The sequence below is a fragment of the Cydia fagiglandana genome, chromosome 3, assembly GCF_963556715.1.
Source record: "Cydia fagiglandana chromosome 3, ilCydFagi1.1, whole genome shotgun sequence".
NCBI lineage: Eukaryota > Metazoa > Arthropoda > Insecta > Lepidoptera > Tortricidae > Cydia > Cydia fagiglandana.
The window spans coordinates 21962232-21978852 of NC_085934.1; the positions used below are offsets into that span (position 1 = coordinate 21962232).

At 40.6% G+C, this 16621-nt stretch overlaps 2 protein-coding genes across 2 annotated transcripts in view; one reads left to right on the plus strand and one right to left on the minus strand.

The window, feature by feature from the left end:
* Positions 1-16621, minus strand: part of LOC134680354 (small ribosomal subunit protein mS31) — a 395354-nt gene that overhangs the window by 228623 nt on the left and 150110 nt on the right. The gene's annotated exons all lie outside the window — the stretch shown is intronic.
* Positions 8216-16007, plus strand: LOC134680339 (deoxyribodipyrimidine photo-lyase-like). Its single transcript, XM_063539455.1, has 7 exons — positions 8216-8672; positions 8948-9150; positions 9920-10078; positions 10466-10664; positions 11132-11324; positions 12266-12507; positions 12900-16007. Exons 1-7 carry the CDS (start codon positions 8216-8218, stop codon positions 13064-13066), a joined length of 1620 nt encoding a protein of 539 aa, XP_063395525.1. The 3' UTR covers positions 13067-16007.

Below are 16621 nucleotides of genomic sequence, written 5' to 3' on the forward strand. Positions count from 1 at the left end.
CATGCTTGCTCTCGCCGGCGGCACGGAAAGCACTCGGTGGGCTACGCCCTTTTCGCGCACAACACGTACACACACGGCGCACTTTACATATATCCCAATCTTCCACCGGCCAGGGCAGGCGGCGGAAGGGGGCGAGGCGGTTTATTTCGATATTCAATTAGGAACTGTATAAATGCTAGCGTGCCCCAGTACCAACTCCCCATCCATTGTCGATTCTAGCAAAATCCCCAGCCCTCCGTTTCGATCCATATCGACGCATCAAACGTCAAACCAACTTAAACCTTTTCCAAATCGTATGACTCTCGAAAAAATATTAATGCTCATTAATACTTGTAATATTTCAAGTGGTTGATAATAATTACTAATAATTATATTTTTATCGTACGTTTTCTACCTTGTTTCATTCAGAATACCTTCTTTCCGATGCGGTAACTAAACGCATAGTCTACTCTCTGACAGTTCTCCTGTCAAAATTTCAACCTTATTTATGTTTCATAAAAATTCCGAAAATGATTCTAAAATACTAATTAAATTAGGAAGTGACCTATTTGGGCAGTTTAGGTAGACTAGGAGGATCATTTTGATATGCATGAAGCCAGGTTTGGTTCACCAATCTCCGCGCAATCTGGGTGACAAGTTCCGTTCAAGTGGCATACATCTTTAGACTTGTTTCTTCGAAACCAGCTAACCAGGAGGCAGGATATGCTAAACAACCTACAGCTGAGAAGGTACATTATAGTTTTACATAAGTGTCATACTCTGGTGTATGTTATTTTGTTGGAAATGCGACAGTCATGTTGTACCGGTTATCTTGTATGGAAAAGCATGTATTTATCCTAGGCAAATATGTAGCATCGCTACAATCTTTGACACAAGATAGTACTCAGGGTCTGATGATGGAGCTGGAAGGTGGTCACCGGTACCAATCAACCATGCAACTAAACCACTTCGTGTTTAGGCTCGTTTTATTCGTCTCAACAAGATCTTTGACACAAGATAGTACTCAGGGTCTGATGATGGAGTTGGACTGTGGCCACGGGTACCAGTCTACCATGTAACTGAACCACTTCGTGTTTGGGCTCGTTTGATTCGTCGCAACAAGATCTTTGACTCAAGATACTACTCAGGGTCTGATGATGGAGCTCGAAGGTGGCGACGGGTACCAGTCTATCACATAACTGAACCACTTCGTGTTTGGGCTTCGTGTTTGGTTTATCACCTAGTGTCAAAGATCTTGTTGAGACGAATCAAACGAGCCTAAACACGAAGTGGTTTAGTTGCATGGTTGATTGGTACCGGTGACCACCTTCCGGCTCCATCATCAGACTCTGAGTATCACCTAGTGTCAAAGATCTTGTTGAGACTAGTCAAACGAGCCTAAACATGAAGTGGTTTAGTTGCATGGTTGATTGGTACCGGTAACCAACTTCCAGCTCCATCATCAGACTCTGAGTATCACCTAGTGTCAAAGATCTTGTTGAGATGAATAAAACGAGCCTAAACACGATGTTTTATCCACTGCACATTGTTCGGTTTTGCTATCTTGTCCTACATGTAATAAATGGTGTAAATGTTTTTACTGTCCTTAGCTAGATACAAATACGGCGGTGGCAGAATAACAGCGTCCGTTGCTGCAAGTCTTTAGGGCCGCTGTGCCCCGAAGCCTTCTGGCACAGACATAAGCTGAGCCACTTACCTTTTCAATTAGTTTGTAAGCATTATCGTGTACTTTTATTATGTACCTATGTTCAAACTTTTTGAATAAACGTCTTTTATTATTATTATTTGTATCTCCTTAGATATCACGGGCCCATAATCCCGGTTTTTTGATAGGCTTGCGTGGGGACACAAATCCAACACGTAGAGGCCCCTTGGAGAGCTTTTATGTCATGTAGAACGCCTGCTGGAACCCGTTCACAGGTGCAACAATAAACACCCATGAACCGGTCTCAGCAGGCATTGGGACTATTGTAGAAAAAGAGAACAGTATACCGGTCTATGGATTGTAGTTTGGGTGGAGTATGAGACTGGGTTATTACAAAGACGTACGGACACCTGCCATAACAATGTTTTCACAAGTTATCGAGGCAGGCGGTGACTTGCCGCTGACTAGATGGGCCCCTGAAACTGCCGTCGCGAAGACGACCAGGGGCAACATCGGTGTGAGCGGCTCAGGGGTGTCGAGAGGTGTGCGCCGCTTTCTACCCAGTGGCTGTTACCAGCCACTGTGCCAACTCGCGTCTTATGCATCTTTCACTTCCACCCCTGGAGCATATAGCTCTAGCGACTCCTCTCTGGACGGCCAATTAAGGCAAGCCAGAGCTGAGAGTCCTGCGGGTCCACTCCGACCGACGAAGACACGCCGGAGACGGAGACCCTGACCGACTCTCGGGAGCACTCGGGTCCGTGGGGTCGTTACTCCCCAACAGCTCGCCACAAGCTGCCCTGCGGGCTTATTATTATTATTATTGTTTCTCCTTTTTGGACTTCACGGGCCTATAAATCCCGGTCTTTTGATAGGCTTGCGTGGGGATATAGATCCAACACGTAGAGGCCCTTTGAAGAGTTTTAATGTAATGTAGAACGCCTGCTGGAACCCGTTCACAGGCGCAACAATAGACACCCGTGAACCGGTCGCAGCAAGTATTGGGACTATTGTAGAAGAAGTGAACAGTATACCGGTTTATGGATTGATGTTTGGGTGGACAATGAGACTGGGCTATTGTAAAAGAGGTCCGGACACCTGCCATAACAATGTAAACACCGTCATCGAGACAGGCGGTGACTCGCCGCTTACTAGATGGGCCCCTGAAACTGCCGTCGTAAAGACGACCAGGAGCAACATCGGTGTGAGCGGCCCAGGGGTGTCGAGAGGTGTGCGCCGCTTTCTACCCAGTGGCTGTTAACAGCCACTGTGCCAACTCGCGTCTTATGCATCTTTCACTTCCACCCCTGGAGCATATAGCTCTAACGACTCCTCTCTGGACGGCCAATTAAGGCAAGCCAGAGCTGAGAGTCCTGCGGGTCTCCTTGGGGTCCACTCCGACCGACGAAGACACGCCGGAGACGGAGACCCTGACCGACTCTCGGGAGTACTCGGGTCCGTGGGGTCGTTACTCCCCAACAGCTCGCCACAAGCTGCCCTGCGGGCTTATTATTATTATTATTTGTTTCTCCATTTTCGAATTCACGGGCCTACAAATCCCGGTCTTTTGATAGGCTTGCGTGGGGATATAGATCCAACACGTAGAGGCCCCTTGGAGAGCTTTAATGTCATGTAGAACGCCTGCTGGAACCCGTTCACAGGCGCAACAATAAACACCCATGAATCGGTCGCAGCAGGCATTGGGACTATTGCAAAAAAAGTGAATAGTATACCGGTCTATGGATTGAAGTTTGGATGGACAATGAGACTGGGCTATTGTAGAGAAGTCCGGACACCTGCCATAACAATGCTAAAACACGTTATCGAGGCAGGTGGTGACTTGCCGCTGACTAGATGGGCCCCTGAAACTGCCGTCGCGAAGACGACCAGGAGCAACATCGGTGTGAGCGGCTCAGGGGTGTCGAGAGGTGTGCGCCGCTTTCTACCCAGTGGCTGTTAACAGCCACTGTGCCAACTCGCGTCTTATGCATCTTTCACTTCCACCCCTGGAGCATATAGCTCTAACGACTCCTCTCTGGACGGCCAATGAAGGCAAGCCAGAGCTGAGAGTCCTGCGGGTCCCCTTGGGGTCCACTCCGACCGACGAAGACACGCCGGAGACGGAGACCCTGACCGACTCTCGGGAGCACTCGGGTCCGTGGGGTCGTTACTCCCCAACAGCTCGCCACAAGCTGCCCTGCGGGCTTATTATTATTATTATTATGTGGTTTAGTTGTATGGTTGATTGGTAATGGTGAACACCTTCCAGCTCCATCATCAGACCCTGAGTACTGTCTTGTGTCAAAGATCTTGTTGAGACGAATCAAACGAGCCCAAACACGAAATTGTTTAGTTACATGAGAGACTGGTACCCGTGGCCTCCTTCCAGCTCCATCATCAGACCCTGTGTATCTTCAGTGTCAAAGATCTTGTTGAGACGAATCAAACGAGCCCAAACACGAAGTGGTTTAGTTACATGATAGACTGGTACCCGTGGCCACCTTCCAGCTCCATCATCAGACCCTGTGTATCTTCAGTTTCTTGTAACTTGTTTCTTGTAAATAAGCGAGTAGTCGAGTACCTATAATTTCTTTCGAGTAATATAAGTTCTTAAGTACGAGTATGGGGCTATTCATAAATTACGTCGTTTCAAATGGGAGGAGGGGAGGGGGGGTCTGGACATCGGATGATGGTAGCATGACGTAGGAGGAAACAGAGTCATCCGAAGCATGATTTTTGGATGATTTGGGGGATGGGGGGGTCAAAAATAGATGACGTAATTTATGAACAGCCCCTATGTACATTTGCACTGCATTTAGTATTTTCGTACTTACCAAATAACAGTTTTAGGACTTTATAAGTTAAGTACAGTTAGTGTTGTTATGGTTGATTTCAATATGCTTCGCGAAGGATCAAGAATGTTTAATCCATCATTGTAGTGCGAGTGTGGTAGAAGGGATCGGAATACTGAGCTCGCACGGCCTGCCGCAGCGCGTAAAATACCTAAACTCGCTCAACCCCGAAATGTAATAGCACTCTTAAGTTGAAATTTGGTACACATATGTAAATTTGTGACCCAAATACGGACATTATACCTAAACGTAAACAAATGTATTTTAAACATGAAGGCCACTTTTGGGGGGGTAAATGAGAAAATAAAAAAATAATGTTTTTTAAACTATAAGTATCGTGTTACATATCAAATGAAAGGGCTCATTTTGAGAATCTCTAACATGTATATATTTTTTTGTAATTTTAATATAAATAATTTAGAAGTTATTTAAGAAAATAGCCAAAAAATAACCATAACGCCCCCTCCCCTTTATCACCGAAACTAATGGGTCTAGAATTTTGAAAAAAATATACAAACTAGTTCTTTACCTATAGACGACAGGAAAACCTATTAGAATTATGCAGTCAAGCGTAAGTCGGACTAATTACTTAGTTATTGATCCGAACCCTGCGGGTTTTTTAAAGGCAATTCACTCGCGTTTCACATATAAGAAATACTTTGTAAAAAATTGGGTAATGTACGGAACCCTTGGAATGCGAGTTCGACTCGCAATTGGCCGGTTTTATGAGTATATAGTGAGACCTAAACTTCTGGCAGTTTGATTCAAACGGTTGCTAAGAAAGTGTCCGTAGGTACGGGGTAAGAATTAACAGCTGAAATGTCCTTAACCGTCACTATCCCAAGACTTCCTGTATTAACAAATAAATCTTCATCTTACATATAAGAAATAGCTTTTTTACTCACCCATGGTCTGATTTTCAGCCATAATCTTTACAATGGGGTTGGTAGATCACACTTTTGAACTAAAAATATTAGGCCAGAAAAGCAAACAACAGCATCCAAGGCACTCCTGCAGTAGTTTCTTCTGTACAATTAGTGTTTCGGCAAGTTTTGAGACTTTTGAGTATTGCGGGCCTGCGATATCTGCGCGTGCGCACGGTGCGCACCAAAGACAATCTGTCAATTGATGACAATTTTTTTTTTAATTTTTTTTCATAACCATGTATACAAAGTTTTTTAGTCAAAATCTTAGGGTCCGGTACAACCGTCTGTTAGCACTATTGCAATCGATCGAATCAAGTGGGATCGGCGTTCGGCGAGCCAATTTCATTTTGGCGTTCACGTCCACAACATAATTATGATTTAATCTTCGTGTCGAAGCCGGTGTTGCTCGAAGGATTTAGACCTGTCCGAAAAATTGTCCCATCTAAACATAAAAGCCGTAACAGACTACCGCATCGCACCGCGACCTTGGTGCGGTAAAGCTATATTTTTCTCGCTCTAACTTATAGCGCAGAATAAGTTACGGTAACATTGGTACAGTAGTTTTTAGGGTTCTGTACCCAAAGGTTAAAAACGGGACCCAATTAGGATTGTTCATTTTTTTTAGACCCCCATTTTTATTTTATTTTCTGAAAATATAGGTTAATTTAAGATACCAATTTGAATGATTTAGTAATTCGTGGCTCGGTTGAATATTTATAATTTATTGAAAATATGAGATACGACTTCTCGTAAATTACATGTCGTCGGCTGATTAGGATAATGCACAAGCAACAACAAGCATTAAAAAAATAGTTGTCATTGTCAATTGATTGTAATGTCACCTGTCGACAATGTCAGTGTCACGTGTTTCTATAAATAACAATCGTCTGGAATGGAAAACTCGTTTATTTTGAATCATTAATTTCAAAATACCTACGCTATAAATTTGAGAAAGCTGATTCCAGAAATCTGCCTAAGTTATATAATATAACTTAGTTTTATTGGAGTATGTATCCATATAGCATCCAACTCCAACCATAACTTGGCTGAAATCAAGGGAGCAAAAATACAAATGTAAGTCACCTACATCATATATATTTTAACTGATTCGATTTGTAAGAAGATTGGATTCATAAAATCGTTACAAGCGTCCATTGCTAAAGGTAGCTTAGCACCCAGTGGGTGCTTTCTACCGGCTTGTCACCATTGTTTGGATATTGTCCTACATACTTATACTACTATATTAGGAACATGCCAATTTTGTTAATTATATCCTATTATTTCAGGTCATCGTGATTCCTATTTAGATACAGCTGTGAGATATGTAACTGCACTTGGGCCCAGAACAAAGTTGAGCATTTTGTATTGAAACGAACGTCATATTAATTATTAATCGTCGTAATACTTTACGACCGTAAATAATGCCTGGGAACAGAGTAAATAACAAACCATACACTTCTCTTCTGGATGGTCAACAAGAAACCATCATTGTCAGATGCTCGTGCAGAACATGATAAACATACATTTAATGTAAAGTTACTATTTTTTTTGGAAACATATATAACATATTTCCCAAATTAATAAAAAAGTAGGTAAACAAAAACATGTTTTATTATTCACAACTCTTTATTAAGTCTTGTCCACCATGATATCAGCAGCTTGAACTGCAACATGTACCTGGAAATTAGAAATTATATCTTTTTAAAGCAGTTTCAGGCTGAAATTTGAGTATGGCTATGTATTCTTGTATATTCCTTCTTTCTAGTAGGCACCATCTCTGTTTAACGGTTTGCCTTTAGATACTCTGGCTACATTACCACAGAAAATAAATAGATACCACGACCCTACCAATAAAGTGAGCTTTTAAATACTTAATTGTAGTAAATTAATATTAATTTTATACTTACATCAACGTGATTCTCACAGCAATACTGTGTGTAACACGTGAAGTAGGTAGGTATTCCAAGTTTAATTCACGGCACCATCTTTCACGTCGTAGGTCTTCGTGGATTCGAACTATTATTTTTGTCAATCATTCCCACACATAGGAACAAGGTTTTTGATATATTATTAAGCAATGAAATCTACTGTTTAGGTATTAATTATAAATCAAATTGTAACAAACAAGCGCAGCGGTTTAACTGAAAAATTTTGTTATGACAATCGATGACAATGATAACTTTGACAATACGTGAGTGACGGATTTATTTACTATGGTTCGATAACTTTTATTATGCAATGACTTTACATTCAGCCCAGGAGAAGGTCAAACTAAGGTCATAAGGATATTTGTTGAAATATCTTCAATCCTCAATTATTATATCGCAGCAAATGTCGGAAACTGTTTAAAAACCTTATATCTCGAAATGGTTTTCGAAATAGAACATTTGAAAAAAAATGAACAATCCTAATTACTAAAAGTGGTAACACAGTATCGCACCGCACCGCCACCTTGGTGCGTCGCACCCATAAGTGACAGCAAGAAAAATATATCTCTTCCTCGCTCTCACTTATGGGTGCGACGCATCAAGGTCGCGGTGCGGTACACCGTGATAGTGTGTTACCACTATAAGACTCCACTGTCCGTCCATCTGTCTATCACCAGGCTATATCTCATGAACCGTGATAGCTAGACAGTTGAAATTTTCACAGATGATGTATTTCTGTTGCCACTATAAACAACTAATACTACAAAGTACGGAACCCTCGGTGGGCGAATCCGACTCGCACTTGACCGGTTTTTTACAATGGCAATACATTTGTCAATCAATGACAGCTGTCATTTCATTGCTATGCTAGGGAAATGGCGCGGCTTTGTGGTTGTAAACAAATTTGTTAAAAGCGCGCATCGGTTTTGCCTTGTGAGGAATTTTAATACTTTAAAAATGGCATCAGCAGCAAAAAAACCTAAACTTTTCCAGCCTTCAATATCTGGCTCAGAATCAAAGATCTCAATTGACGATTTTATGAAAAGTCTGCAAGCCAAACGCGATGAGACCGCTAAGTCGATTTTGGAGTATAAATTCAACAAAAAGCGTCTTAGGATAATATCTCAAGAGCAGACGGTGCCTGATGACTGCGAGGGCATCGTGTACTGGATGTCTAGAGACAGTAGAGTGCAGGACAACTGGGCTTTTCTGTTTGCACAGAAGCTTGCGTTGAAGAACGAAGTACCGCTCCATGTGTGTTTTTGCTTGATTGCGAAGTACTTGGACGCGTCTGTGAGGCAGTTTGACTTTCTTATCAAAGGTAGGTAGTTTTTATTTATAACTGTGTTCGTTTTGTATGAAAGCTAGTAATGAAAGCTATTTTAAGTTAGAAAAACAAAGCATATTTTCGGTGTCTAAAACAACATGGTCTTTTGCCAGTACTTTCCAATGGACTTCATTGCAAAGACATGATATGATCAAGTGTGTGGTAGGCTAGTGTTTTCATTATATTCATCTACCCATCCTAATATTGTTATAGCTAATAAGTTATATTATATAAGTTGTCATTTAATTATGTTCCAAACATGTTTGCAGGCTTAAAAACAGTAGCAGCTCAATGCAAGGAGCTGGACATATCCTTCCACCTCCTAGAAGGCGATGGCGGGGATGTCCTACCACAATGGGTGATAGACCACAAGATTGGGGCCGTGGTGTGCGACTTCAACCCGCTGAGGACACCCCTGGGGTGGCTGGAGAAGGCGAAGAAGGGGTTGAAGAAAGATGTGCCTTTGATTCAGGTATTATTTGAATACTCAACATCTTAACTGTGGTAATTAGTGTTACTCATAATTAGTATACTTTGCATGATGTCTTTGGACCCCATCCTGCAGTGAATGTGTTAATCCTATTAGTGTTGGTCTCACTTAAACCTAGGACATCACTTTCAGTTAAATTGTAACAATTGCAGCAACATACACTTCAAAATTTTTAGGCATACCATGATACCTTATGAAAATATGAATATTTACAGACATAATTGTGAATGTTGTGATCAGGGATGTTGCGGATGCAGATTTTTTGACATTCTCGGATGCAGATATTTAAAGCCGCACATCCGCGGATGCGGATGCGGATGTCAAGATTTCGTACTTTAAAAACGTCAAATAATACATTTTCAGCATTATTTATTTAAAAAAAACGATTCGTTTAGTATTTGAGCAAAAATATAGGTGCGTTTTATTTAGTAAACAGTCACTTAGCCGACTTTTCGGGATCTAGACGATTTCGTTATTATATATAATGACGAAACTACCTAGCACTTACGCCGCCGGCGTCGCCGCACTTGGTCGACATCCGCATCGATTTTATGCGAATGTGGATGCAGATGCGGATGCGAATATTCGCAACATCCCTGGTTGTGATAGCAATTATATAGTATTTTATATAGCATATTCCTTCACATTACACCACTGATAAATTTGTGCTAAATAAAAATAATTATACTAATAATATTTTTGCTTTTCTGTGGATTGTATTTACATTACTACACATTTTATTCATTCCCAGGTGGACGCTCACAACATAGTCCCGTGCTGGGTGGCCTCAGACAAGCAGGAGTACTCGGCGCGGACCATCCGGAACAAGATCAACTCCAAGCTGGATGAATATTTGACACAGTTCCCGCCGGTTATTAAGCACCCTTACAAGAGCAAATTTAAACCTGACGTAATTATATTATTTTATAAAAAATTTAATATGGAAATTTCCATGAGACACATATTAAAATGGGTCATTCACGTTTAAGTAAGATTTAAGATTATATTTAGTTTTAAAAAAATATAAAAATTATTTTAGTACAACTGATACATAAATGAGCCTTTTGGTTTCCTGGATTCCAGATTAGGTAGTAAATTAGCCAATTGAACTGTCATTTAAAGTTTAGTAGGGTAATTCGTCAATTACCTACTGGCCACCGGCTAATAACTGGCCACCCTAAACTAAAAATGGATTCTATTCACTGGCCAGTAATCGACAAATTACCCTATCTGGCATATAAACAGTGCTTACATATTTAATTCGGACCTATAAAAAAGTTCGTTCTTGTTTTTTCAGCCAATAGACTGGGACCAAGCCATAGAATCCCGCGAAGCCGACAAGTCCGTAGGCCCCGTGGACTGGGCCACTCCAGGCTACCACGCCGCGGTCAAAATGTTGAAGAGCTTCCTGGATAAGAGGCTCGCGATATTCGCGACGAAGCGGAATGATCCTACTCTTGATGCACTTAGCAACCTCTCCCCTTGGTTCCATTTTGGTAAATATACTTTGTATGCTATTAAATGCTCCATTTTAACGATTTGACCACCGAAAATGTCAACCGACGCGCGCAACTATGTACATCCGAATATCAACGTTCGTGCATTTGGACAAGACTCACGATGACGCACCGCCAGGGGTGCGAAACTCTTCCGTTCGGCTCAGCATTGCTCCGACCAATTATTAGGGTTGACACATCTTGACGTCCCTTTTGCGTGCACGACTACAGATAAGATAATTGCTTGAATTTTGACAACCCTAAATAGCCGAAAGGGATAGCGCCATACATTAGAAAGGTACAGCATGATTCGACCCTGAACCGCTGTCAAACTTCGGTTCTGTAGGAACTTTCCTTTCTGTACGTTAGTACTATTATTTATTCTGTGGCACCGCACACGATAGGCGTAACGTTCAAAGGGTTAACAAATCTTCCTATTTTCCTGACTTATGCGTATCGAATTTCAGGTCAAATCTCCGTCCAAAGAGTAGCCCTCTGTGTTCAAGAGTACAAGAAGAAATACACGGAGAGTGTCAACGCATTCTTAGAAGAGGCCATAGTGCGCCGCGAACTGGCAGACAACTTCTGCTTCTACAACGAACACTATGACAGTGTGAAGGGAGCGCATAGTTGGGCGGCGAAGACTTTGGACGATCACAGGTAAACTATACATGACTATACATATTCAGAGATAAAGTATTAAGATAAGTATTAAAAAACTATACTATACTTTGACGACCAGTCGGCCTAGTAGGTAGTGACCTTGCCTGTGAAGCCGATGGTCCTGGGTTCGAATCCCGGTAAGGGTATTTATTTGTGTGATGAGCACAGATATTTGTTCTTAAGTCATGGATGTTTTTATGTATTTGTATATTATATTTATCGTCGTCGGAGTACCCACAACACAAGCCTTCTTGAGCTTACTGTCGGACTTAGTCAATTTTTATAAGAATGTCCTTATAATATGTATTTATTTACTTATACTTAAGCTGACAATCCTATGCTAGCATAACTTCATGATACATATATATATGATTACGATGGGTTTCGTAATTTAATAAGAAGATTTATATGGATACATGGCCAATGTTACCCTCTAAGGCTAAAGATGAGACTGGGTATGGTAACATCAACTTATTCAGACATTTAACTTTAGCTCTGTATTTATAGATTCCAAATCCAAACTATATACTTGAATTTGTTTCGCCTTCTCACTATCTGAAGGTTGTCTGGAAGAGATCGCTGTTTAGCGATAAGTCCGCCTGTTGTTACCTACATTTTTGTACCTGTTCATACTTTTGTACCATTTCTTTTGTAGTGTGCAATAAAGCATTTTATTATTATTATTTGCATGTCTTTTCCATATCTCGGGACCATGGGGTCCCGGACCTTTGGGAGGCGTACGTGGGGCCGAAGCCAACAGCGCAGAGGCCCTTTAAGACACTTTAATCTAAAAGCAAAGGATACACGTGGCGGATACCATCCCCGAACGCACAATATGATGCATCCGGAGATGGTCCCCGCCAGGTGCAAACTCTTGCAGTGCAGCACTTTTGTGCTTATTATTGTTATTATATATTTCTACTTGTAAAATGTTACAGAAAAGACAAAAGATCGCACATCTACACGCTCGACGAACTAGCCCAGGCCAAAACTCACGACGACCTCTGGAACTCCGCGCAAATACAACTCAATACAGAGGGCAAGATGCACGGCTTCTTACGGATGTACTGGGCGAAGAAGATTCTAGAATGGACGCCCAGTCCTGAAGATGCGCTCAAGTATGCGATATACTTGAACGATCATTATAGCATCGATGGGCGGGATCCTAGTGGATATGTCGGTGAGTTTACATGTATTATAATGATTACAGTGTGAGATTATCCTTTTAACTAATCTTATTTAAAGCGCGCGCGGTGCGGTGCGTATAGATAATCTATAAGGTGGTCGCAGTACGTGAGTTAAAGACGTGAAGGTAATCAGTTTCGACCAGTGTCGAAACGTCGATAAATAATGCTAATAAAATAAATTCGCGATAGAGACGTTTATAAATGTGAGTTAATATTTCTGTATCGCTCTAATTTATAGCTGCGTCCTTAACGCAAGTACGGCGACCACCTTACACATTAATTCGATACGTGCACCGCACCGCACCAAGGTCGCGATGCGGTGCGGTAGTCTGTTACGGCTCTTAAAACAAATGCCAAACTTTTCATTTATTTCCCCTTGTTGCAGGCTGCATGTGGTCGATCTGCGGCACGCACGACCAGGGCTGGGCGGAGCGCGCCGTGTTCGGCAAGATACGCTACATGAACTACGAGGGCTGTAAGCGGAAGTTCACTGTACCCGCCTTCGTGGCGAGATATGGAGGAAAGGTCCACAAGTATGTGCCTAAGAAGTAGACAGTGTTGCTAAGACTTTTGTTAATATTACTAAAAACACATGTACATACTCGTGAAAGTCGGCATGGGTGTCGTTTTATAGGTTTTCAGGGAAGTATTTCTGTATTGAATCCGGATAATTTACTATACCTGAGCGGCTACCGCGAAAACCGAAATTCGCAAATTGCGGGGATCTTTCTCTTTTACTCCAACGAAGGCGTAATTAGAGTGACAGAGAAAAATCCCCGCAATTTTCGAACTTCGATTTTCGCGGTTATAGCCCTGCCTTCGTAGCGAGGTACGCGGGAAGGTTCATAAGTATGTGCCTAAGACGTAGACTTAAGCAGCGTGTTAAAATTATAAAGCATCGGCCAATTTGTTTTTCTATAGCGTAAAGAATGATATTGCATTATTGATATGAGAAGACTGTATAAGACATTTGCTGTAGATAGATAGATAATTTCTTTATTCATACCCACAACATACACGGCATTGAAAAAGTACAAGATAAGAACATGCAAAACAACTTAATTACTAATAACTATTAACTATTACATAAAAAAATTATGAAGCCATGTGTCGTGGCACAGAAAAGGCGCTGGCTCAGCATTGTGATGCGGCAAGCCACATCGCTGGTATTCTGCCAGTACTTGCGTTTCTAACCGTAGTCAGGCGTGTCTCACTGCGCGATTTCGTCGCTTTGCTACAGGTAGCTAAAAGTACATCCGTTCGGCCCCAATTTTGGGGTTTGCCATAAGCCGCGCGTGGCGCTGTCGCCACCTAGCGGCCCGGCCATATCTGTGCTGATCGTAACAGACGCGTTTTGTTAGAGTGAGTCTTCTGTACTTAGTACTATTATTTATTCTGTGGTGTAGTTGCATTCAATCACATTATTTTTTAAGTAATTATTTAAAAGAATCGTGCCATCCACGGTATTCATGCATGAAAAGTGTAACTAGAATAAGGTTAGGATTAAATTATTGTGATTTTAAAATGTAGATAGGTAGGTTTTTAACGGATTTTAAGTAAGTGTCGAACTAATCACGGTCTATTTGTATTATTTTTTCTTGTATTGTAAGAGTAGCATGTTAAGTTAAAATAGTACTTGCCACTTGTCATGAGTTGTTTATAATCTAATCATGCTAAAAACTATAGACCATGGATAGAACATAAGTATATGTAATTAAGTTAATTATGTAAGAGATGCCGCGTTTAAAAGGTTTTATGTTTGTGCGTCTACCAAGTGCGGATTACGACTCATTTTGTCATTCTTAAAAAAAACCTTTGTTACAAGCTTTTATTTAGTGTCACCTGACCGTTGTCTGTCTGTAATCAAATCTTGCAAGTTAAATTTGATCCACTTCCCGGTTTCCGATTGAGCTGAAATTTTACATGCATGTATAAATCGGATGGCAAGGCAATATTATGGTACCATCGAGCTCATCTGATGATGGAGACAGGAGGTGGCCATAGGAACTCTGTGATGAAACAACGCAACCTAATTGTGTTAGTGGCTTTTAGAATTGTCTCGATGAGTATTAGTTGTCTGTCGAAAGAAAAGTACAGACAGCGATAAAAGCTTGTACCAAAAATTAAATTTTTGCCAATAACTTATTTTATTTGTAAAATAATTAACAATTTGTAATAAACCCGAGGGCCTAATGAACGAAACGGTCATCTCTCTCCCTATCACACTCTTCCATATTAGTGCGACAGGGAGACATTAACTTATCGTTCGCTATGGCGCAAACATTAGTCATTTTGGCTAGGCACCCTGTACAACTTAATAAAAGCACAAGTATCTACAATTGGGTAGGTAAAGTTTTTTGAAGATAGGCAAATTATATTTTTTTCCGATAGTATTCATTATAGCGATCACGGAAATGCAGCTCTTTTATTTTTATTTCATTTTATTGATTAAATATAATTTTTTAAATGATAGATATGACGTTTGTGAGGTGAAATGGCAGACTCGAGTAATTAATTCCTTTGCGCGCAGTAAATGGGACGAGATAGAAAAAAAAAACGATGTCAACTGTCAGTGTCACTTAGCTCTCATTCCCGAAAAATAACGGACAAGCCTCATGTTACCTTGCGAATTGCTATTAATGTTATCATTGAGATTTTCGACGACCTCAGCACGACCCACGGACTTCTGATTCCCCACGACATCTGCGCGTATTTGGACAAAGATTGAATTTACTTTCGATAACTTGGCACTGCATAATTATTGGACAACGTTTTCTTCCCCACCCCTACACGTCGGCCCCTGCGCTGACCCTTGGACAGAGTTTTGCAAGAAAAATAAGCGAGTTCATGCGAGATTGCGAGCAGATTCTACAAATTTGAAATTATTATCATAACAGTGATAAGCACAATGCCGTTGAATTAGAGGAGCAATGGCCGTACAGGAGTACGTATCCGTGAAATACATAGGTACATAAAACTTTCTTCACTTGTGTTTTGATTTTTATTATTAAATTGCCATGAGCTGTTAAGTTCGTAAACAAGAAATCGGTCTAATTTTTTCTAACAATTTCAACCATCTGTTAGTTTTGTGTGGTTATCCTCATTTTATGAATGTTGTTATTATTTTCAGGTGGATGTAAACATTCATTGGCGGTATTATACTGATGGCTAATTAGAACCATTGAGCCATGACATACTTCCTTGCAGTGTTATTCGGCTAAGCCTCGAGCATCCTGTGAATCTGAAGGATATAATTATTTCCATAAAAAAGAGCAATCGAATTAGGACCAAGATATCCCGAGAATCTAAAGACATTTTATAAAAAATGCAATAAAATGAAAATGGGAGACTCTTATTTTAACAATGTTACAAGATCATGACAATGTTATGGTCTATACTTATTAAAATTTTAAAACCAACATGTCTTTATCTTTGACTTGAAAATGTACAAATGATTTGGGTTAAGTTTTATGAAATGCAACTTAGGGGTCATCCATTAATTACGTCACACCAATTTCTAGGTTTTTTGACCCCTCCCCCCCCCCCTTGTCACACTTGGTCACATTTGGCAAACCCCTCCCCCCCTAGTGTGACGTCACATTTTTTCTACGAAATCGCCAAATCGAATTAAGTAAGAGTAAGTACCTATAGTTCGTTTTTTTAGCATTAGAAAGAACTCGACAGAAGCAAGCGTACAGTTTTTATCAGGCTCTTTAATTGTTAATAATTATTGAATTATCTAATGTAGCACGGTCAATACATATAATTTACTTCAAATTATTACCGCTAAAAGTGCCGGATTTGGAACCACAAGCTTACTTCTGCGAAGTTCTTTCTAATGCTAAAAAAAAACGAACTATAAGTATTATTACTATTTTATCAAAATATTTTTGACGATATAAATATTAGTAATTTTATAACCCAAAACTGCTTAGGAAAGAAAATTAAACGATTAAAAACTATTTTCGTTTTAAAAACTTGTTATTTAAATGTACAGCGAACTAAATAATTTAAATAAATTTTCGGTTACTGATGAAGTTAAAGTGACGTCACAAAGTTTGTGTCTCCCCCCTCCCCCATGTCACAATATGTTACATTTTCTTGACC

Excerpts from the sequence above, each read along its gene's own strand:
- LOC134680339 (XM_063539455.1), top strand. The coding sequence starts at position 8,216 with ATGCTAGGGAAATGGCGCGGCTTTGTGGTTGTAAACAAATTTGTTAAA. Across the intron at positions 8,673-8,947 it reads GTTTGACTTTCTTATCAAAG|GCTTAAAAACAGTAGCAGCT; the intron begins GTAGGTAGTTTT and ends ACATGTTTGCAG. Across the intron at positions 12,508-12,899 it reads GGATCCTAGTGGATATGTCG|GCTGCATGTGGTCGATCTGC; the intron begins GTGAGTTTACAT and ends CCCTTGTTGCAG.